Genomic DNA, 23272 nt, shown 5'->3' with positions numbered 1-23272 from the left:
ACTGCATTTAAAGGGAAAAGAGGAACACACTTTCTATGACACCGTTGTCTAAGGTTGGGTGTTTTGTTACAAACAGGTAAGTTAACTTCCGACGTCTGGCGTCAGATGCACATTTTTGTGTTCTTTCACCTGGTAACAAACATCGAAAACAGAGTGCGACCTTAAGTACATGTTGGTAAACCCATCTACGAAAACACGGTTAAGTTACCTATAGACAGTACGATTGTTGATTTAGTGTTTCGTTACTTTATGGACAATTGCTGCTCAGATTTTGACGTGACATATTTAGGACAAGGACTCTTATAGCGTCCGTCAATCAGGTTGTATACGGTAACCCGACGATCCCCCGTTCTTTTGGGATCCTTCCATGGCTTCCCTCGACTGGTGTCATATGCGTGTTTACTTGACAACCTAGTCAAACACCAGATAGATTTCTTGTCCGGAGGAAACTTTATACTGAAATTCTTTTAGCGCTCTGTTGAATTTTAGGTCAACATGTTCACAACAGTCGCCGTGAGAGCGCCGAGGATGGCGATCCAACAATGAGCGCAGAGAGAGCGCCAAGAGAACGTACAGCGAGCGCGGTAAAGCCTCCGTCACAAATAAGAAATTCAGCTCGGCCGATGTGTTGGCGAGCTTCAAATGGGCATTTTCGGCCGAACTACGGCCGAAGTCCTGTCGATTAAGCGGGCCTCGGGCGATTTTTAGGAGATCGACCGACGTTCGCGGGGCACTTGGAGCTGCGCTTAAAGGCACACAGAGCATTTTATGAGGCTTGAAAACTGGAAATATTCTAGTTGCTGTAATCTTTATGAAATTGACATTTAATGCCACTGTTTACCACATTTGCGTGCGGATTTCCTATCAAAAGTGCTCAAAAGCGGCACAAAAATAAGCTACATGGTGATCTTTTAGTTTCACGCGCCTAGTGTAAATAGACTGATACCATAGCCCCGCCCACCTCCGTCGAAACGTAGAAATGCAAAATTAAAACATAAAAATGGAAATATTTGACGGACATGAAGTCACTCTCTCATTGGTCTAACCGCTAATTGTGATGGACAGTCAGGATCAGTCTATTTGGACTTCGATTTTTTATCAGTTCTCACCACACAACAACATCGTATCTTTGCTCCTTTAATGTCGATATGTAAGGGTATAGTGTTTTTGAAACTTACTCTGTGTAGGAATGACAAAAAATTGGAGATTTTTTATTCAAGTCTCTCGCCTCATAAAATGCTCTGGATTCCTTTAAATTCAGCGAGGCCTCGGCGACGATTTTTTGGGCTCGGAGAGCTCTTCAACAGGTTGCCCGTAGCTCGCCCGGGCAGCGGCCTACACTCGGCCAATAGTCGGGAGGTAATACGACGATTTTAGACCCTTTTTTTCAGCCGGAGGTCGCCCGAACTGTTCAGGCTCGCGCGAGCCTCGCTCTGGCTTCGAACAATAATCGGGCGACTGTCTTCGGTGTTCAGCCCGACTTTTGAAAAGTTGGGCGTGTTTCGGGCGAGCGTCGTTTTGGTTTCGGTGGGAGCTTGGACGGGCTCGGGCCGAACCCCTTCTTGTTTATACATAAAACATAACGACAGTTTGGTTCATAAGATAAAATGATAAAGAATACTGTATTAACTTCTCAAAGAATAACCTAACTTTTCTAATAAAAGACAATCCAATTGCAAAGTTAAATCTTTATTGAAAATAATTGATTGTAAATGAAATGTGGACATCGAGGACAATACTAAATATTGGCTTTTTAACAGGTAAGTCGATTTTGGCTTTGTCCGTGTCCGAGAGATGGCACCGTCTTATGTGGGATTTATAACTATCAGTGTTCGACGGACGTCGTCCGAGCCTTGTCCAATTTGTGACGGGGTAGATTTTCATCGAAAAATACGGTCGACGCTCGGGTGATTTTTAAATTCGGCGAGCTTCGGGCGATCTACAAATTCGGCCGACGTTCGCATGAATTGTGACGCCGGCAAGAGCGCCCAAGGTGGGATTCAAAGGGCCGCAGCAAGCGCTCAAGGGTCGCAGTGAGCGCTCTACGAAGATTCAATGGTCTCAACTTTAGTTCAAACAATCTTCATTCTTGAAGTGGTGTATCTTGAATTTTTGGGAATCTTGTTGTCAAATCATACTTTTGCGTAATGAATGATTTTCTAATTAAACTCATGGGTAATAAAAATTGATGAATACATGTAACTAAAAATAGATGCTCTCATTCAGATTTAATTCCCTCCAAGTTTTATAGTCAGCACTTTAAAAAGTGTTTTAAAATTCTATGATTTACGTTTCAATGATATTGCAGCATGATAAAAATATTTATTGCAAACAAGTAACATGACATACAACACAAGTTGGGTATACATATAACTTAAGACACACGCTGAGCGACTGTACCGCGACCAAAAGTGAAATTGTTTTTTCCTTGATTTCTTCACTTAGATATGATGAAAAAGGTAAAGCTATGACTTGAAAGACAACAAAAACACACAAAACGTTGAAAAATTAGTTATTTATGTCTGTAATTTGTTGAGTAATCGGTGAAATCTTAGGTCGCTCATAAAAGTTGCTGTCATTTGAGATTCTAGTCGCGCAAGGAGCGCGCAAGGGTCGCCAGAGAAATTCCACTTCAGCAGGTTTTTCGTTTTTCGGCGCTCTCACAGCGAGAGCGCCGACAAGTGGCGTGGGGTCTCCCGTGGCACGCTGGCGGCGTCTCTGTGGCCGATCGAAAAAAGCACTCAACGAATTTCAACGACAAAAACAAATCTTTTTAAGCTTTGTGTGTTTTGTTGCCTTTTTGGTCATACTTGTACCTTTTGATATTCCCATTATAAAGTCAAGGGTAACACAAATCCGGCTTAGGACGCAGCGACGCCGCCAGCGTGCCGCAGGTCCAGTGAGAGGGGGGCTTTAGGACGCAGCGACGCCGCCAGCGTGCCGCAGGTCCAGTGAGAGGGGAGGGTCTAAGGACACAAACGGTTCTTACCTGATTCAGCATCCTGCAGCGAAGTCAGAGCCAAGACAACCGCCAGGACGGCAGCAACCCTTCCCGACGCCATCCTCTGCTCAAGACGGTACTGTGGTTGAGACTAATAGGTACGAAGATGAACGTTTTCTGGAAGACCCTGTCAGGCTGCGACCATGTCGTCAGCACACGCTAGAATTATGACGACTGGCCCGATTTCTCCTCACCTCCCATAGATAACACAGTAGCCGGGCTGACATCTGATGACATCGGACAAGTCAAAAGTAGTGTTTTGTAAACGCCGCTCCACAATATAACAATGCGATCTCCTGTGTAGGCAACTCGCATTTCAGTTTCCCTTTAACTCGAGCGAAACTCAACACCGGGTAGCGGTGACTAAAGACGGAATCTAGCCCTTCATTGGAGGGTAAAGTTTTTGCTTTATTGTGATGATGGAATGTCACTATTATCAAGGAGGCGTTGCAGTGATGGGGATGGAAAATATTGAAAAGAATGAAGTTAGGTTGATCACCTTAACGGTTTCGTACTTAAAGTATCAGAAATAACCAGAAAAAAGCGGACATGGACCATACACCAAATTTCACTCTGTTATGTTGTTTTTGTGATACCGTGTATTTGTACTAAATGATACAACTCCACGTTTATAGATTCATCATGAAATTATCAATGATTCGTCATGAAATCTGTATCTTTGTTATATTTTGTCTGACTCTTACCTCCTCCCTGACCTCAAAGAAGAGAGGTCTGCAGACTGATTTACGCTTCTCATGAATAAACAAAAGTTCAACAAACAGGATTCCCAATGCATGTTGATGGCGCTCAATAAATCAGTGATAAAAGCACCCCCGTATAAGTGCAGTTAAGCCCCCTCTCACTGGACCCGCGGCAGGCTGACGGCGTCGCTGCGGCCGATCGAATTGACAAAGCACTCAAAGAATTTCTTCGACAAAAAACGAATGTTTTTAAGCTTTGTGTGCTTTGTTGTCGTTTTGGTCATACTTGTACGTTTTGAATGATATTCCCATTATAAAGTCAAGGGTAACACAAATCCAGTTTAGGACGCAGCGACGCCGCCAGCGTGCCGCGGGTCCAGTGAGAGGGGGCTTAACTGACCGAACGGTTCGGCTCCTAACCGCAATTGTGCAAAATCGTCTAAAAAAAAAAGGCCGAAAAGTTGAAAAAAGTTGCCCGTTTTGAGATAATTGCGGCACGACATGCAAAATCGTATAGCGCAGTCTTCGGTTACCATGTTCGCCCGTCCTCTGACGGAGTATGACGGCCCAAGACCCTACTTTTTGAGATGACCCCGTACATCCCGTCGTGCTACAGTACTATGCTGAGCATAGGGCATACATACATACATACATACATACAAGCAATATGTTAACCGAAGACAGCGCTATAAGGTTTTGCATGTCGTGCCACAAATGTCTCAAAACGGGCAACTTTTTAACTTTTTCGGCCTGTTTTGAGACGAGTTTGCTATATGGTTTGCTATAACGGTTTGCATGTCGTGCCGCAATTGTCACAAAACGGGCAACTTTTTAACTTTTTCGGCCTTTTTTGAGACGATTTTGCTGTATTGCGGTCAGGAGCTATGACCGTGCGGTCAGGAGCTGAGACCTTGCGGTTAAGAACTGCACTTATACGGGGGTGAAGAGGAGGCGTGGTAAAGCCCCCGTCACAAATAAGAAATTTAGCTCGGCCGACGTGTTGGCGAGCTTCAAATGTGCATTTTCGGCCGAATTACGGCCGACGTCCTGTCGATTACGCGGGCTTCGGTCGATTTTTAGAAATCAAAGTTGATCCAAATATTGACCTTTTACCAGGTTAGTCGATTCTGACTTCGTCCATGTACAAGAGATGGTACCATCCCATGGGGGACTTTTAGTCTTTAGTGTTCGATGGACGTCACCCGAGATTTTCATTTCAATTCTCGGGCCATTTTGAGATTCGGCGAGCTTCGGGCGATCTACAAATTCGGCCGACGCTCGCATGAATTGTGACGCCGGCTTAAAGGAAAAGTGACGACTAATCATTTTTCACTGTACAACCCTTTAATCGCACGCGCGCAGAGTATCAAACTACCTTGTGACCTATTTAAACACCCCCATTAAAGCATGCACTGTCACCTTAAACAGGTCGGTAACAATGTGATAACCTTAAGATCGTTGACCGCACAGAGTATCAAACTACCTTGTGACCTATTTAAACGCCCCCATAAAAGCATGCACTGTCACCTTAAACAGGTCGGTAACAATGTGATAACCTTAAGATCGTTGACCGCACAGAGTATCAAACTACCTTGTGACCTATTTAAACGCCCCCATAAAAGCATGCACTGTCACCTAAAACAGGTTGGTAACAATGTGATAACCTTAAGATCGTTGACCCCGTAGAAACCCAAACCAGGTCGATGATAATGCGGTTAGCTCATAGCTTCGCTTGACCCGTAACAAGAGAAGCCACAAATCACCCTATCTCGTCAACATGTGGTTTTGAAAGGTAATCGTACACGTGTCTGACGTAAGAGGCTTCATTTTTCATCTATCTATTTAAACAGGGAAAAATACACCCAGGCAACAAGCCTGTTTTTCAGGCATCCCTGATACTAAAATCTGACCTTACCTGCATTCCCCATTCAAGTCGATGATGATTCTCAGTCATTTGTTGAGTCACGAAAGAAACCATCTTCTTTCGGCCACGATAACAGAATTTGCGCCGTATGCGGCAAACCTTAAACTGAAAGGCATAGAGTAATAGAAAAAAATGAAGAATTGCTGTCAGATTTCTTTCTCGACACTATTACTTACTTGATACCTGATAAGGTCTCCTTAACTGGTAGAAATGGCTTGTGTCGGAAAGTCTATGTCTCTTGCGCCTCACTACCAATCTATCTCGACATTATCTATACGTGTGATGATTGTGATCTTGTGATTTTATTTTCAGATTCTTCTCGTGGCATATTTGGTATAGAAAATCGTTAAGTTTCCTGGTTCTCCGTTTTTCTAACCCACAATCGCGTCAAAACGCTGTGACCAGAACAAAAGCACAATGTCCCATACCAACATATGGCATGCTTGGAAAGTACGCCAGTACACTCTGATCGCAACACAGGCTGCCTTATCAGACATTCAGCCCATTGCCTCCAAGATTTTCACTGAAATCATATCATAAAGCTGAGGGTTTCTTGTCCCAAGCAGGGTAAAGCCTAAAAGCATTTGTAAATGTCTTGGCACGTAAAAGCTTTCTTTGGTGAGCTAAGCAGGTAATCACATTGCCGCCATGTAGCAAAATATGCAGAAAATGAGGCAAGCAGATATTTTAACCACTTTATGCAGTCTTTAAAATTATTTTGCCCCCTAGAAAAACACCAGGAAAAGCCGACGAACGTCTTAGACTGGCGTCAAAAGGATTCAATGTCTCGGTTTCTTCAGTCCAATTGGCGTAAGGTGGCGTCTATATTGCCTCTAGCAAGACTATGTTAACAGCCCAAAAGCAAGCTATTGCGTCAAAGGCACAATCATCTTAAATATATTCCATATCTCCCCAGAGTTCTGCCAGCTAGCTTAGCCTTGTACTTATTGGCACAGCGTTCGTGTGTGTGTGTGTGTGTGTGTATGTGTGTGTGTGTGTGTGTGTGTGTGTGTGTGTGTGTGTGTGTGTGTGTGTGTGTGTGTGTGTGTGTGTGTGTGTGTGTGTGTGTGTGTATCTGTAAACAGTATATCTCGAGAATGTCTGGGTGGATTGTCTTCATACTTGGTATGTGGGTAGGTCTTCTTGCGATTTTGGGCCCCCTAGTGACTTGCTATGGTACTGCAGCGGAACGTCCGGGTTTGATGTCTCGTACTATGGGTCATAGACATGCTATGGTCATGTTTTTTAAGTGGTAGATAGCTTGGAACTACATATACAGGAGTCGATTCCGTTTCAAACTTTTTTTAATCTATTTGTTAATTACTGGATCATCATTCACAAAAATACAGTAATCTGCCCTCTATCTACAGGAGATTAATCGTCCTATTTCATTTATCTACATCATTCGTCCTATCAGTATGTATCACCTTCTTACATCTCTTTGACACTTATCGTCGCTGAATATTCCGAGACAGCGTCTGAATCAATCAAGTAATAGCATTACTCAAGAATCGGTCATAGAAAGAGCACTCGTGAAATTCGCTAAGTGCGACTTGGGAACTGTAAAAGAAATTGTGCATTCAACTCATACGGCGACCGCTGCTAACCCAGCTTAGCTTGCATTTTTATGTGATTTGTTACTAGGAATGCATGGGTTATGTCTTCATTTGTATTCCATTGCCAAGGTTTATCTCCCAACTGACACGTCTCGACGACAGGTCCTTAATTGCCCCTCTCCGAGTCCGAGTGTTTTGCGCTGAACTTGAAAGACTTTTTGCCAATTGTATGGTGAATTATTCAAGCTAACCATGGCAAGCAAATTGAAATGAACGGTCGTTCTCACTTCCGACCAAACCGCCAGTCTGCTTTCATCTACAGTAATAGGTTTTCGTTTCGTCCAACAATTGGCCCGGATTTTTACAACCTGCAGCTCGGGAAAGATGAACCACAACAACGTGACGACCCCCATGACTCGAGCGCTGCAGAACGTCTCCGAGGTTGTCGGTGTCTGCGAAGTTGTCGGCAATGTGACGACAAACAACAACACCTTGGCAACCGTCGTCTTCGAGCCGGCCCTCTGCGGTCTGTACGGGGCAGCGCCGTCCCTGGCACCGGTGCTGATTATGCTGCTGGTCTGCTTCCTTCTGCTGGCGGTGTTTGGCAACGGGTGCTTGGTGGGAGTCATCTTAACAACGGGCCACATGAAAGTAAGGTTCTTCTACAAAGTCTACAACTCTTTGTTGTATTTTTTTATTAAACGACTAAAGAATACACAGGACACAGAGGTGATGCACTCTAGCAGTAGCTAATATTAAACATCACCTCTGAAAATAACAATTACAACTGACATAGACAAATACAATAAATAACAAGAAGTAACAGCATTTGGGTAGTCCAATACAAACAGGCAATACACGCAGTAAACAATCAATACATAAAAACAGTCATACTAAGTTTTGAAACGTTTGCTCATTACAATATATAAGCCTGAGTCAAGCCCAAAATTTCACTATTACATTCAGAAGAAACAAAGGATAAACCCTTAATAGCAAATGAATGAGAGCTTGATCAGACAGACTGTCCAGAGCAGGGATGGGGGCTAAAAGTCTACATTTGACAACCAGGAAGAATGTGAGGCCCTGTATTGTGTGCAGATAATCAACATCATGTGATTTTAATATTTAAGGTTGAAATATGAATTTCTGTACCTAATTCTAGAGACTCTCTTGCAACAATATAAGTCTTGTGCCAGGGAACATTATAACACAAACGGCGCGTATAAAATCTTGGTTCGTGTTTCCTAGTGCAAGCAAGCAAAAGATGACGAGACTCGAAGATACAAGACAGGCATGCATGCGGCTGCTATGATCTGGATAACCATATGCATCACAAGATAGATTGGGGCACTCGAAGTGTAAAATCGCATGTTACAAAACATGAAGCAGTCTTTGTGATTCTAATCACTCAAATTAAGACTCAAATTGTCTTTTCAGGAACCAGGCAACTATTTCCTGGTCGCCATGGCGATCACCGACACGGCGCTGGCCTTGGTTTATAACCCCATCGCTATCTCCGGCTTGGCGTACGGCAGTTACCCGGCCGGGCCGTGGTGCAGACTGCAGGCATTCTTCATCATCTTCCTCTCCGTCCTGTCCCTCCACTCGCTCCTCGGTGTGTGGCTGTGCCGCTACGTCCACATCGCCTACCCGCTCAACTACAAGCGGGTCCTGACGCGGCGCCGGATGGTGTACGCCATGTGTCTGTGCGTCCTGATCGCAGCAGCACCGGCGGCTCTCGGTGTGTCCCCCATCCATGCCTTCACCGTCGGGGCTGCTGAGGAGGTTCTCAAGGACTTTGAGCAGCCGCAGACCCTGATAACGCCGTGTTTGGCCGGTCCCGAAGGTACCATCCTCTCGGTGAGCGTCAATCTCGTTGCCATGGTAGCCATCGTGTGCCTGGTCGTCCTCATCTGCTGTGAGACCAGACGAAACCAGACGAAGCACGACCAGAAGCTGACGTGGAACGCCCAGGCGGAGGATCGGGAGTCAAAGATGCAGGCGGTGTACACGCTGCTCATCGTGGTGCTGGTCAACTGGATCACCTGGCTGCCGGCGTTCGTGGTGACGATCCTGATGAAGTTCGGAGCGGTGTCTCTCGCCGCGGCCTCGCCGTGGATAGACGTCGCCACCATCATCCTGCAGAGCGCGACGTTCTCGGACTCACTTGTGTACGCGTTCCGCTACCACATCTACCGCAGGGCGCTGAAGAAAATGTACCGAGAAATTCAGAACATTTTCACAGACGCCTAGGTTCTTCTGTCAGTGTTGATGACGTTGGATTTTGAATTCCATGTTCATATCCGAGCAGTATGCACACAGCGAACCTTCTTATAGTATTTCTTTAAATCAAGATACTAATGAGTGCAGGGGGCCAAAGTACAACAATCACAAGACTTGCCGTGATAACAATCGTGCTGTATCGTTACATTCAAATGTCTGAAAAAAGTATAAGTATATTTTATCGACTATCGGAAGAAAACTTGTATACTCCAGTGATGATCTAAGGATACTTGACATACTAAAAGGAGTCATATATATGAAACTATGATAGATATCACTAAAACAGAAGCAAGAGGTACAAGAGGTCATACTCTCTCGATTATGCTTAATCAATAAACTGTCATTTTTATCAAATTCTAAAGAAACACGGTCACAAATGCCGATGTTCACAGAGATTAGTTGTGTACTTTATGTTTACTGATTAAATATAATGTGAAGTCAATACGGAATAAAGAGACAAATAATTTATTCTATGGCTTACAAGGTTTGTCGCCATGGGAACCGGAACAAGGGAAGGAAGGGTTGCTAGGACAACTAGGTCACGTGGGATGAATAGCAGCGTGGTAGATCATTGTGTAACGCGGTGAACAAAGTCTCACTGGTTTAGCTGAGAAAGATAAGATTGTGTGTGCGTGTGTGTGTGCGTGTGTGTGTGTGTTTGTCTGTACAGGAGGGGGTCCAATTTTCTTAAGACCAGTTTGTGTTTGTTTCGTTGCCCGATCAGCTCTTGCTTGTTGATCTATCCCACAGACCTTACGTCGCGGTCAAAAAGGAATTCTACTCACTTGACCCTGTCTTTGTCCACGCCAAAAGGAACCAAACAAACAAACAAACAAACAAACAAACCGGCTTCCAGTTTCAGTAGAAGACTTCTATTACAGCATAACATTCCCATGACAAAGAGCCATGCAGTTTTCAGGTACGTTCTCTTGACTCTCCAAAGTTCAATGTCATGCAACAAGATCAGGAGAGAACGTCAGAACCTACTCAAGTTACTTTTGTGTCAATCTACGGGGGGCAATGCAAACCTCGGCTGCACGCACTTCTACACCAGCTACTACTGAGACCAGACAGAAGAATCTACTTTCCATTTTTGAACTCCTCAAGACTACTGGCTACCGTTGTACGAAGGTACATCACTTTCTGTAGGAGAGAACTTTAGTCACATAGAAAAACTGTACCGGTAAAGCAGTCCTATAATCTTTAGAGCATTGCGATGATCTGTCAAGAGTCCAGGTATAGACCTGATCACTACAAACTCCTTGATCGGATCGTTCATTTTTTTATTCAAAGGCGGTGACGTTTTCCTGATTTTCTTGAGAAGAATGTGGAAAGTCAATGTGACTATGTCTTCTTCTATTTGAATGCTAAAATGCTCGTGATGCAAGCCACGTCCTAATTCCCGTGTGCTCGGTGAAAGATGAGCGGATACCTGAAACTCGTGCTCCTGTTGCTCGCCTTGGTGGCTATGATGCCGGATGGTGCTGATGCCCAGTCGTGGGGCTGCTGGTCGCCGTGCACGGTGCACGGTGATGACGACACCAATGCCGCAGCAGGTACTGTCACAGTGATAAATCGCGTTAAGTACCACGAATGAAAGGCAAATTTACGAAGTACAAAGTGCAGGATATATACGTTTTATAAGTAGACATAATAAATGATATTGCCGAGACATATTTCAGATACGACAACTTATAAACCCATCACAGATGTCTGCTAGTTCATGTGAACATTTCCGTCTTTATTGTTCTCCAGATGTCCCCCAGCTGAATGAAGAGGCGGGCGAGAAGGCTGAAAGTCTGCTTGAGCGCCTCGCCAAGCGTGAGAAAACACCCTGATCCACACCGACGTCAGCAGCTGCACACCGGTGGTACGTTTGCAACATCTATTTTCTGATAATTGAATCCATTTCGTTCTTGTAAGTCTGCACTGCATTTCCTATAATCACAGTAAAGCTAAGATGTGGCTCCTTTGTGTTGTCTGCATTGTCAAGAGAGCTCATTACTTTGTTTTTAACGACTGTTCAACTACGCCTAATGTAATTCACATGAATGTAACCTAAATGTTTTTTTTTATTGAATCCATTGCTCTTAAAGCCTGTACTGTGGTCTGTGGCATTTTCCATCAACGCAGTAAACTCAGAAGTGACACCGCCTATTTCTGTGTTGCCAACAAAGCTTTCTTCATCACTTTGTTTTAACGTCTGTTCAACTGCGCCTTATGTGATTTACACGAATGTCGGTTCAACCCCTCAGATGTCTGCTGATGGTTTGACCTCTCTTGCACGGTGACAGCTGAAGAATATAGAGACATCCCCCAGCGCTGCACGTGCTTCTTGATACAACCCAGCGTTATTCTATAGTTATTGCTGAATGTAGAAGCCCTTAGTCTGCTTTCCTGTGATTTGAAGTGTTCTAGTTTTATCAATCTGTAATACCTTTTACCAGTCGTGGGCCTGAACAAAACTTGGCTGCTCAATTCATGTTCATTATAATATCATGCACAGAGTCATAGTAATCGATGGCCAAGTGCATGCTATAATGCTACAGTAACGCTACCACCGAGCGACAACAAAGTGCCAGTTACTGTAATAACGCTACAGGCTTGTTGTAAAGACTCTCTGACGATCTGTATGGTTTTCATTGACTCTAAGCGATTACGTGAAAAGTAATTTTAATGTCAGTGACTTTCTTCATTGCTGGGTGTTAAACATGAATAAACTCGCATTGTGTGCACCACTGAACCCTGTCTTTCTTTATGTCGAGAACACCCGATATCATCACAGGGCGAGAACAAAATACTTGCACCACCTTTCATGATCAATACTTGTTGTAATCTTTTGAACTTGGCTATTCATGAAGGAAACAAAAGGACGGCTACAAGTTTCAGCACTTGAAAGATTTCTGTGTGCCGCATAGTTATCTATTACAAAGGGCAGGACTTGTCAGGTACCTTCCATTTATCCAACACAAGACCGTGGCCATACTCATTAGGTCAACTTAAATCAATCTTGCGTGCAACCAAGGAGATTTGGTGCAACTTGACAACTACGAAAACACCTTCTGGACAAAAAATGGTGTTGTAGTAGTCGTCTTGGGGGGTCTAAGCAAACGCACACTGCACGTACATTCTGACGCACACCCAGAGCAGCTAGTGCTGCGGCTAGGATAGATTTACCGTCGGTCTTTGAAGCTCTTTAAGAATACTGTCTTCAGTCGAGAAGCCATGGGGGTGGACCTGAAACTCCTGTTCCTGTTGGTCATAGCGGTGGCCATCATTGCGGACGACGCGCACGCCCTGTGGGGGGGTCCCGGTGAGGTTCCCTGGGGGCCTCACGCGGACGGCAACACCGCAGAAGCACGCCAGCCGCGGGATCTGGGAGCAGGTATGTATACGTGCCTGATATCAATCGATCCACCAATGTACACATATAGACGATACAATAGCAGAAGGCACCGCGTTGCATGCCAAAGCCACAATGTTTTTCTCTGTATCTATAAAGTGTTCCATAATCTGCAGATGTGTAACAACTCAGCTACGTTCCTCAGTGCATACTGTGTCGTAACGGCAGGGATAGGGTCCTAAACTAGACTGGACTGGACGTTTTGCTGAGCTCCAAGCAGATGTTGGAATGCAAAATAGTTACGCAGGTAGGCGTGAAGATATCAGGAGACTAGGGATGTAACGTTGATTGCTCCTGCTGTCACAGATGCTGTCCCGCCCAAGGGGTTGGAGAGGCCTGCAGATCGGCTCCTCGATAGGCTTAAAAAGATCCGCTGATACACTCTGATTTTAGGAGCTGGACGGTGGTGGTATGCAATTTTTCTCTCTGATTCTTTGACAAATGTAATTCGTTTAGTCTGAACTGTGGCATTGCCTACCAATTCAGTGAAAGTAAAATGTGGTATCGTTTTGTCTTCATTGTCAATCCGTCAAAGTCTGTACTGTCATTTCTTAGTAATCCAGTGAAACGAGGAAGAGGCATCGTTTTTTGTCTGCATTGCCAAGTAAACCACGAGTTCTTTCTTCATCACTTTTTCACGACTGTTGAGCTACTGTAGGATACATGAATATAGGTTAAAATTGAAATACAATATTGTTAAACCCCTTAGATTGCTGTCTGCTGGGCCTCGCTTGCTGTGAAGTGTGAAGGCGTCAGACATCATCCAGTGCTGTGCATGCTTAATTGCGTAACCAAGCTCCTGCAGATTCACTATTACCACAGGCCCGCAGTGTTCTTGTAGCCACAGTTGTTTGAGATTTGAAGTGTCCCTCTTGTATCCCCTTCAGCTCGCTTTAAACGCTTGACAATGTGCACAAAAATTATCAATCGCTACAGGGAACAATTTCATATTATGCATTTTCACAGAGAAGAAACATACCTCCATTGTGATGAATTCGTGGAGAGGATTTAAATGGTTTATTTAAACGACTAAATTAGGATGACTTTCACGCTGTCTTCTTCAACAACAAACGCACAAAAGTAAAATAAGGCTACAAAACACGATGATCATAAAATACAGTATAAGATCCAGTATAGTGCTTCCAGTTTGCAGTAAAACTTCAATCAGTTAAGTTTCTATCAATGCCAGTTCCTGTACGAAAGCTATAATTTTTTACGTGTTCTCTCTGTCAACGCTCTGAAGACGTTTATTTCGACAGGATGTTCATTTTTGCGTGTGAAATGTGAATAAACGCGTGTGGTTTTAATTGCTGAATCCTTGATTTTTATCAATCTGTAATACCTTTTACCACTCGTAGATGTTGTTGATCTGTACAAGATTTGGCTGCTCAATTCATATTCATATCACTATGGAATACAAAGTCGTAGTAGATGATGGCCAAGTGCAAGCTATGGTACAACCAAGCTACAACAAAGTGCCAGTTACTCTATCAACCTTCAAAGTTCAATTAGACACTTTCTGATAATCTGTTCGGTCCCACGTAGCTCTACGCGATCACGTTAAAAGTAACGTTAATGTTTGTGACTTCCTGATCTCCATTGCTGGGTGTTAAACATAAATAAACGCGCATTGTGTGCAAGTCCTGTCTTTCTTTACGTCGAGAACACCCGGTATTACCACAGAATGTGAATAATATATTTGCACCACCTTTCATGAACAATAATTTTGTAACGTTATGAACTTGGCTATTTGTGAAGGAAACAAAAGAATGGCTTCCAGTTTCAACAAAGGGGTTCTGTGTACCGTTTGGCATTCTATTATCATAAAGGACCACGTAGTTATCAAGTAACTTCCATTTATCCAACACAAGTCCCTGGTCGTATTCATTACGTCAAGTGCAATCATTCAAACCCCATTAAGTTGTTTCTAAACACACAGCTTGTTCTCGTATGCGACCTGGGGTTAAGCAAACACTATCCGAACAAAGACGTACAGCTAAAGTAATTGGTGCTGCGCAGTTGCAAGGTTCGTCAGAGGTGCTTTGTACACAACTAAGACCAGGCAGCGCTGCTTCAAGTCTTCTTCGACCGAGCAACAGGGCACAATAAGATTCTACTATCGGTATCTGAAAGGATGAAGGGATCCCTGGCAGTCTTGCTCATGTTGGTCGTCTTGGTGGCCTTAATGCCGGACGGCGCTTACATTCATGGGAGATGCGTCACTTGTCCCCCTGGTGAGGACGAGACCGAGGCCGCAGGAGGCCGCAAGGCTCGAGATCTGGCAGCAGGTAACGGTTACTGTACTGTATGTAGGACATACTAGTATGCCATCCTAAGCCCTGTCACCCACAGCCGACCATGGCCTCACGACCTTCTCCAGACCACGGTTTGGACTTAGTAGTAAGTAAGGTCACCTGCGGTTGGTTGGCAAGGTTATCTGCTAGTCTTTAAAGGTCTTCTGCGCCATCCGATTATACATTTTGGTAGTCAGTGTTAAAAAGGTGTGTATCTATGAAGTATTCCATGATCTGCCAACGTTTTGGTAACAACTCAGCTACGTTCCTCAGTGCATACTATGACGTAACGGCAGCTGGGATCCTCAGTGCATACTATGACGTAACGGCAGCTGGGATCCTCAGTGCATACTGTGACGTAACGGCAGGGATGTGATTCCAAACTAGACTGGACTCTACAAGTACGTTTTGCTAATTTCCAATCAGTTGTTGGAGAGCAAAATCTTTCCGTAAGAAGGCGTAGTGATCGGGGGCTTCGCAATGTCACGTCAATTATCTATGGTCCCCAGATGTTCCCCAGGTGAATGATAAGGTGGAGGGGAGGGATGAAAATCTGCTCCTCGCCAAGCTTGGGAAAACACCCTGATCCACACCGACTTCAGCAGCTGCAGAGTGGTGCGTTTGTAACATTTTCTTTCTTATTCTTCAAGCGTTTTCAATCCGTCAAAGTCTGTACTGTCATTTCTTACTAATCCAGTGAAACGAGGACGAGGCATTGTTTTTGTTTGCTTTGCCAAGTAAACCACGAGTTCTTTCTTCATGACTTTTTCACGACGAGTTGAAGTTGAAGTACTGCAGGATACATGAATACCGCTTAAATTGACATACAATACTGTTAAACCTCTTAGATTGCTGCCTGGTGGGCCTTGTTTGCTGTGACGTGAGAAGGAGGGCGAAACATTATCCAGTGCTGTGCTTGCTTCATAACGTAACCGAACTTCACTAGATTCACTATTACCAGAGGCTCCCAGTATTCCTGAAACCGTAGCTGTTTGCGGCATGAAATGGCCCACTTGTATCATCTTCAGCTAGCGTTTGGGAGTGCGTACAAAATGTTGTTATCCGTCAGATATTGTGCATTTTCGCAAGCAAGAAGCATACCCTCGTTGTAATGAATAAGCATTAAATGGTTTATTGAAACGACTAAATTGCGATGAGTTTCGCGAGGTCTTCTACAGCAACAAACATACAAAATGTAACATACGGTCCAATATAGAACTTCCAGTTTGCAGTAAATCCCCAAGCAGTAAAATCCCGACCCAGTGGTATGCAGTTCATGAAGTAACGTTACAAGTTCTTTCTGTCAACGTTCTGAAGAAGTTTGACATTAATTCCAGCGTTGGAAGTGTGAATAAAAGCTGCCGAATCCTTTGTTTATCTGCGTCATTCTATTAGTACATAATGAGAATGTGTTCCACAAAGCACCGCCATCTAACTGGACCATTTAAGGGTGGACGTTAGTGTGTGTGTGTGTGTGTGTGTGTGTGTGTGTGTGTGTGTGTGTGTGTGTGTGTGTGTGCGTGTGTGTACGTCTGTGTGTGTGTGTGTGTGTGAATGTGTGTTTGCGCGCGTGTGTGGGGGGGGGCTGTCTTTAGATTTCTCTGTAGAATCAGCCCTGGTTTGTAAAACAAACACTACGGGCTTCTTGTCTGACGTATCAAGTCGTTGATCTCGCAGACCTTGTGCCCGGATCAAAAGCAATTTTTAGTCATTTTGATCCTGTATTTGTCCAAAGCAGAAAGGAAGTGGCTTCGAGTTTCAATAGACGACGTCTATCAAAGTGTAACAGCCCCTTTGATAAAAAGGCAGGTAGTTTTCAGTTACGTTCTCTTGGACCAAGATACACACAAAGGCCACGGACACATCAGGAGAGAAAGACGTAACCTATCCAAGTTACATGCATTTAAAAAAAGAGACATCGGATGCACGCACACCTACACCTAACGCCATAGAGTTGGTTATGTTAATGATGACATCATGTTAGGATCACGTGTTCACAGTGTTACTCACTCGACCTCCATCTTGAGTCCGTTGTGGTTGTTTGTGAATAACGCTCTTAGTTGTAACTCCGCGTCCGGGTCACTTACTAGCGCCCTTGGCCACTTTGTGGCGTAATAATATTGGGTGAATGGTAAATGTGGACAACTTGAGGAGAATCTGCTATTAGAGTCCCCCTGGTAAACAGGATGGTAGTTTTCGGACAATTTCTCTTGACCCAACAAAGGTCAATGGTGGGATTCGTTGCAACGTGATCACCATAAGATCAAGGATGTTATTGTTCCTGCTTCAAATCAGACTCTACTCACGTTACTTTTGATAAAGAATCATGTGTTGTGAAATTCATTCTGGGGGTCAAAGCCAACGCCCGCTGCGCTTACACCCGGACGCAAACCTATGACAGCTACGAGCTGCGACTACAGAGATAAAGGAGAATTCAGTGTCTGTCTTTGAACCGTCTGGAGTCGAGAAGCCATGGGGATGAACCTGAAACTCCTGCTCCTGTTTGTCATAGCGGTGGCCATCATTTCGGACGCCGCCGACGCCCAGCCACCGTGGCGCCCAGGTTCGTTCCTCCAGGGGAGTGATGATGAAGGCGGCCGGGCACTTCACGCCGACAGTAACAGCGCAGAAGCACGCCAGCCGCGGGACCTGGGAGCAGGTGTGTATACGTGCTCTGTATCAATCGATCCACGAATGTACACACAGACGTGTGGTACCGACACTGATTTCCTAAATCCAATGAAAATGCCAGATACAAGATAACTTTATTGGAAATCGCAGTGTTGCCACTGAATTAAAACCAATTGAAACCAAAATACCAGATAGATAGTTTTCAAGCATATTGTTTTGTCGCTACAAATGTTGTGATGTCATGCTGGGGGCAAAGTCACCATAGCAGAAGGTACCGCGTTGTAAACGAAAGCCACGATGTTAAAACGATTTTCGCTGTATCTATGAAGTATTCAATAATCTGCGGACTTTTCGCTCAGTCTCTAGCTATGATTAGTGCATACTATGACGTACCGGCAGGGATGAGGCCACACTGTGACTAGACTGGCTACAAGTACGTTTTACTGAGCTTCAAGTAGAGCTCCAAGTAGATGTTGGAAGGCCAAATCAGTAGACAACTTCGGCCATATAGGAACACTTTGACGGTAAGACAGTCCTATAATCTTTGATGTCGTAGGAGGGCGTCATGATAAGGAGATTGATGATGTGACGTTGGTTGCTCCTGGTTTCACAGATGTTCACCCGCCGCCTGGGGTTGGAGAGGGCTGAAGATGGGCCCTGATCCACTCTGACAGCAGCAGCTGGACGGTGGAGGTATGTTTGCAATTTTTTTTTCTGATTCTTCAGTTCATTCAATTCCTTTAAGTTTGTAATAACATGCCCTAACAAACCAGTGAAATTAAAATGTGGCGTCGTTTTTTTGTCTGTGTCGTAAAAAAAACACGAGTTCTTTCTTCATCACTTTTTTCACGACTGTTAAGACACTGTAAGATACATGAACGCCGGTTGAAACACTGAAATATAATATTTTTAAACCCCTTAGGTTGCTGTCTGATGGGCCTCGCTTGCTGTGACGTATGAAGGATGGTGAGACATCATCTAGTGCTGTGCATGTTTCATGGCGTAACCAAGCTTCTGTAGATTCCCTTTTACCAGAGGCTCCTAGTGTTCTTGTAGCCGCAGTTGTTTGCGATTTGTCCCACTTGTATCACCTTCAGCTGGCTTAAAACGCTTATCAATGTGCACAAAAATTAGTACCCGCTACAGGTGACAATTTGGCATTATTCATGTTGACAAACAAGAAACATTGCCCTCATTGCAATGAAGAGGATTTAGATGGTTTATTGAAACGACTAGATTACGATGACTTTTGCGCTGTCTTCTTCAACAACAAACACACAAAAGTAAAATACGGCTAAAAAAACAACGACCATAAAATACAGTATAAGGTCCAATATAGTACTTCCAGTTTGCAGTAAAAATTCAAGCAGTAAAGTTTCTATCAATGCCAGTTCCAGTAGTAAAGCTACCATTTTTTTCATGTTCTTTCTGTCAACGCTCTGAAGACGTTCATTTACAGGAGATTCGTTTCTGCGTTTTTAGTGTGAATAAAAGCGTGTGGTGTTCACTGCTGAATCCTTTGTTTCCACGTCATTCTTTTAGCACATAACGAGAATTTGTTTGACAAAACACCGACATCACTGGTGATTTAACTGCACCATTTAAGAGTAGACGTTGGTGCGTGCGTGTGTGTGCAGATTTTCATAAGATTTTTCCTGATCGGCTTAGCCCTGGTTTGTAAGACTAACACATCTGGCATGTTGGTCTAACTCAAGTCGTTGATCTCGCAGATCTTATGCCTGGACCAAAAGAAGCAAAGTTTACTCCTTTTGACTCAGTATTTATCCAGAGCAAAAAGGGACTGGCTTCTAGTTTCACCAGACGACTTGTATTGCATTGTAACAGCCCCTTGGCAAAAAGGCAGGTAGTTTTCGGTTACGTTCTCTACACCTAAGGTACATACAAGGGTCAAGGACAGATCAGGAAAGAAAGGCAGAACTTACTCAAATTACATGTACTTACAAAGGAGACATCGGATGCACGCACACCTACACCAGTTACTGCTGCGACTAGACTAGGTACTTTAAGCTTTTTATACGACTTGTATTAGGTAAGTGTGGACAACTTGAGGAGAATCTATTGTCCTTCTTTGAACATTTCAAGACGACTGACTACTGTTCTACGAAAGTGTATCACTTTCTGTAGTAGGGAACTTCGGGCATATAGGAAGACTGTGACGGTGAGACTGTCCTTTCATCTTTAAAGGGTAGAAGTATAGATCTGATCAGGTTATTCCTTTCTCATTCAGTGGTGGTGAAGTTTGACTAGTTTGTTTGAGAAGAATGTGGAATGTGGCTATGTTTTCTTGACAAATATTTTGATACCTCACTAATTGTCCTGAACTAGCTCGTGTCAAGCCAGGAGGTTCGTTTCTGCGTGTGAAGTGTGAATAAAAAAGCGTGTGGTGTTATGGGACTCATGGTACCACTTGCATATTTGAGTTGTGTAAGTACATACTTACACAAGTTGTGTAAGCGGACTACCTGGAGTCCCAATATTTGGATGCCCATTATCCTGCCGAGAAATATAGCGCCCCGGATCCGTTCGGATTCTTCCTGATCTTAGGTTCCGGATCACGTCAGGATACTTCAGGATACGACAGGATCCGAGGCCATTTCGTGCAGTGAAATGAAAAGCGGCCATGTCTTCTCAAGAAAATATTTTGATTTGATCGCTCAAATAAGATAAAACATATTCTGGTTATAAGTTGGGACACTGTAGTAAAAATGTTTGAGAAACTCTCAAATGGAGAATGTTTAAATGTCCAAACAGCTGCTTTCTTCTATGAAGTTGTTGTTAAGATAATACAGACAATAAAACCTTCAATTGAGAACGTCAACTGAATAAAACAACAACTAGAAAGGTAACGTTCACAAAACAAGTGTAGACAGTTTACCTTAAGTCATTTCAAGCTCTAGTTGTCGAAATCGATGTTTTTCTTTGTTTGGAACGGGAGAAGAAGAAGAAACTGACCTAAAACCGTGAATATGTTTATCTCTGTAAATGTAAAGTTAATATCAAGTCGTGGACGATATGAACATGTAGAGCCGCAAAGTCTAGGTCAGAGTTCTGAGCATTTGGTCCTTCGCCTTCCTTTTGTTGACGACAATGTAAACAACGAACACAGCAACGACGAACACGCCAACAACAACGCCGATGATAACAGGAACCTGGTTGCTGCCAGAATCCTCCGAGCATTCTTCAGCCGATGAGAACTTGCCGGACTTGACTCCGAACGCCTGGAGCTGAACGTGGCTGGCGAGGATGGACACGTCCTTGGTCACGGCGATGTCCACGTCTGCTCTACACCTGTAAGACTTGTCGGCGTCTGCGGAGAAGATGTTCAGCGTGCTGCTTCTAACATGTCTGCGGGCGTCGGGGCTCTTAGTCCCGGGAAAGATGGACGGCACCTCGGTGTACCAGATCTCGATGGTGGACATGTTGAAGCGACTTTCCTTTCCTTTCACTGCTTTGTCTTTGACGAAGTCAAACGTTACATTGAAGGCGTCATCATGAAATGTCAAGGTCAAACTGGAGTTGTCCGAGCCACAGAAACCCGTGGCTTTGGCGGTTTGGGGTAAGTCGAATATACCGGTGTTCTTTTTCTTGTCAGTCTTTGTGTAGTTGAACTTGAACTGCAAGCTCATGTCGGCCAGAAGACAGGCGTGACCTTTCGTGTCCTTGACCTCGAAGTGACCTTCAGGGGGTTCTTTAGGCGGTGTGGTGGGCTTGGGAGTGGTCATTATGGTCGTAGCGTTCTTGATCGGGACCATGGTCGTGTTTGATGGGAGGACGGTGGTCGCGTTACGAATGGGCACCGCGGTAGCAGTAGTAGCGTTGGTAGGAAGAATTGTGGTGACGTTGCCAATAGGCACCGTGGTGGCCGCAGTGGTGTTAAATGCAGGAATGGTCGTGGCGTTTTGAATGGGCGCCATTGTAGCTGGAAGGTCCTGGGCGCACTCGGAAGCCTCGCTGAAGTTCGTGCTCTTGACCGCGAACGGTTGGACCCGCAGGTCAGTGACGTAGAGCTTCACTGTGCTGCCGACGTCAAAGAACTGGATTGATTTGCACAAGTACGAATTGCCGAGGTCTGTTACAAACAGAGACGGGCCGTCTAGCTGTACTTCATTCACCTCTGTCCCGGGAAACTCTGCGTACGGAAAGAGCTTTGGTTCCCGCACGTACCCGACCGAAGCGGCGACCAGTTCGAAGCTGCTGTTCCTTTTCGTCTTGAACGTTGCGGTAAGGTTGAAGCCTTGGAAGAAGGAGAGCGCAATGGTTGCCTTAGCGTCCCCGCAACCACCTCCGACACTGCTGTTTGGAGGGAGGATGTACTCTGCGGCAACTGTGTTGTTGTCCTTAAGCTCGTACAGGACGTGGAAAAACACACCCACCGACAGCAGAAAACACGGGTTTCCTTCGGCGTCGGTGAGAGAGAAGTGCCCGATCGGGTTGAGCGGAGCCGGGGTGGTGCGGGGGGCGGGTGAAGTCGTGATGTCGTCCGGGCAAGTCTCAGGCGGAGAGAACTTCCCACTCTCGGGGACATAGAAGGGTTGGACTTGGACGGAATGAATGGACAGAGCTCGAGTCGACTTTGGCCTGTCCGGGTCAATGAAGATGAAGGTCTGAGGTTTATCACAGAGGTAGGAATGGGGAACGAAGGCGTTCGATGACGTGTAGAAATGCTGTTCGTTAGACATGGTAGCCTTCACCCTGGCGTTTGCATACTTAGCCTCCGGAAACATGTCCGGTACGAGTTTGTAGTACATGGTGGCACCCGACAGCGAAAAATGAGTGGGAACCAGGTTCTTTTCAAACGCGAGGTTTAACTCAAACGTTCCATCCCAACCGAGACCGAACCGTAGGTTGAGTTTCGCGTGTCTATGCGAACAGTCTCCGCTGACCATGCTGTCGTCTGGGAGGGCGAAGGACACGATGGCCGCGGTGTTATCCGTCCTGATGTAGCCTATGTGGAATGTGGCCGACATATCCAGAAGCAGACACGGTTCGGATGTACCGATTAGCGGCTTCTTGCTCACCACGAAGTGGCCGACAGGGGGAGCCGGCTCGTCGGCCGTTAACCCGACTGAGGCCCGAACGGACGCCACGCACAGGACGGCTAGGATTGTCGGAATAAGCCACATGTTTTAGGAACAACGATGTCGAGAGGAAGTGAAGTTTTCATGTGATTCTAACCAGGTGAGAGGTCAGTTAGTGCGTAATCGACGTTCATGTTTGCTCAATGTTCCGGCGGTACTACAATAAGAACAGGTTGTTTTCACGGGTAACAAAACACGTATTGTACAGCCAAAAGTCCACGCCCGCACGTACACGTACTTATAATGCTATCACTGACAGAACTACTAGTATCTGTTCTTGACAATGATCAGATTACTTATAGCGCCAATCATCTAGTAATTAACAACAAACGTCCATTTCTACCTACCTGTCAGATGATGGTTCAGCCCAAAAGATGTCC

General features: G+C 44.8%; 3 protein-coding genes and 1 long non-coding RNA gene across 4 annotated transcripts in view; 2 read left to right on the top strand and 2 right to left on the bottom strand.

The window, feature by feature from the left end:
- LOC136448665 (fibrocystin-L-like) overlaps positions 1–3213 on the bottom strand; it is a 78665-nt gene extending 75452 nt beyond the window's left edge. Inside the window, exon 1 of the mRNA XM_066448305.1 lies at positions 2990–3213. Coding sequence (XP_066304402.1) covers positions 2990–3062 — 73 coding nt within the window. The 5' untranslated portion in view covers positions 3063–3213. The remainder of the gene's footprint in view (positions 1–2989) is intronic.
- A 4353-nt stretch (positions 3214–7566) lies between these two features.
- Positions 7567–9435, top strand: LOC136448664 (adenosine receptor A2a-like). The gene is made up of 2 exons (XM_066448304.1): positions 7567–7833; positions 8620–9435. The coding sequence occupies exons 1-2, from the start codon at positions 7567–7569 to the stop codon at positions 9433–9435; spliced, it is 1083 nt and encodes a 360-aa protein (XP_066304401.1).
- A 5477-nt stretch (positions 9436–14912) lies between these two features.
- LOC136449187 (uncharacterized) lies at positions 14913–16533 on the top strand. The gene is made up of 3 exons (XR_010757992.1): positions 14913–15156; positions 15672–15777; positions 16011–16533. It is a non-coding gene; the product is annotated as an uncharacterized lncRNA (long non-coding RNA).
- Positions 16534–20437: 3904 nt separating this feature from the next.
- On the bottom strand, positions 20438–22974 carry LOC136449085 (lysosome-associated membrane glycoprotein 1-like). Its single transcript, XM_066448896.1, has one exon. It carries the CDS (start codon positions 22935–22937, stop codon positions 20850–20852), a length of 2088 nt encoding a protein of 695 aa, XP_066304993.1. The 5' UTR covers positions 22938–22974; the 3' UTR covers positions 20438–20849.
- Between the last annotated feature and the right edge of the window lie 298 nt (positions 22975–23272).

This window comes from Branchiostoma lanceolatum, chromosome 14, assembly GCF_035083965.1.
Source record: "Branchiostoma lanceolatum isolate klBraLanc5 chromosome 14, klBraLanc5.hap2, whole genome shotgun sequence".
NCBI lineage: Eukaryota > Metazoa > Chordata > Leptocardii > Amphioxiformes > Branchiostomatidae > Branchiostoma > Branchiostoma lanceolatum.
This window is presented reverse-complemented; position numbering and strand designations above follow the sequence as displayed.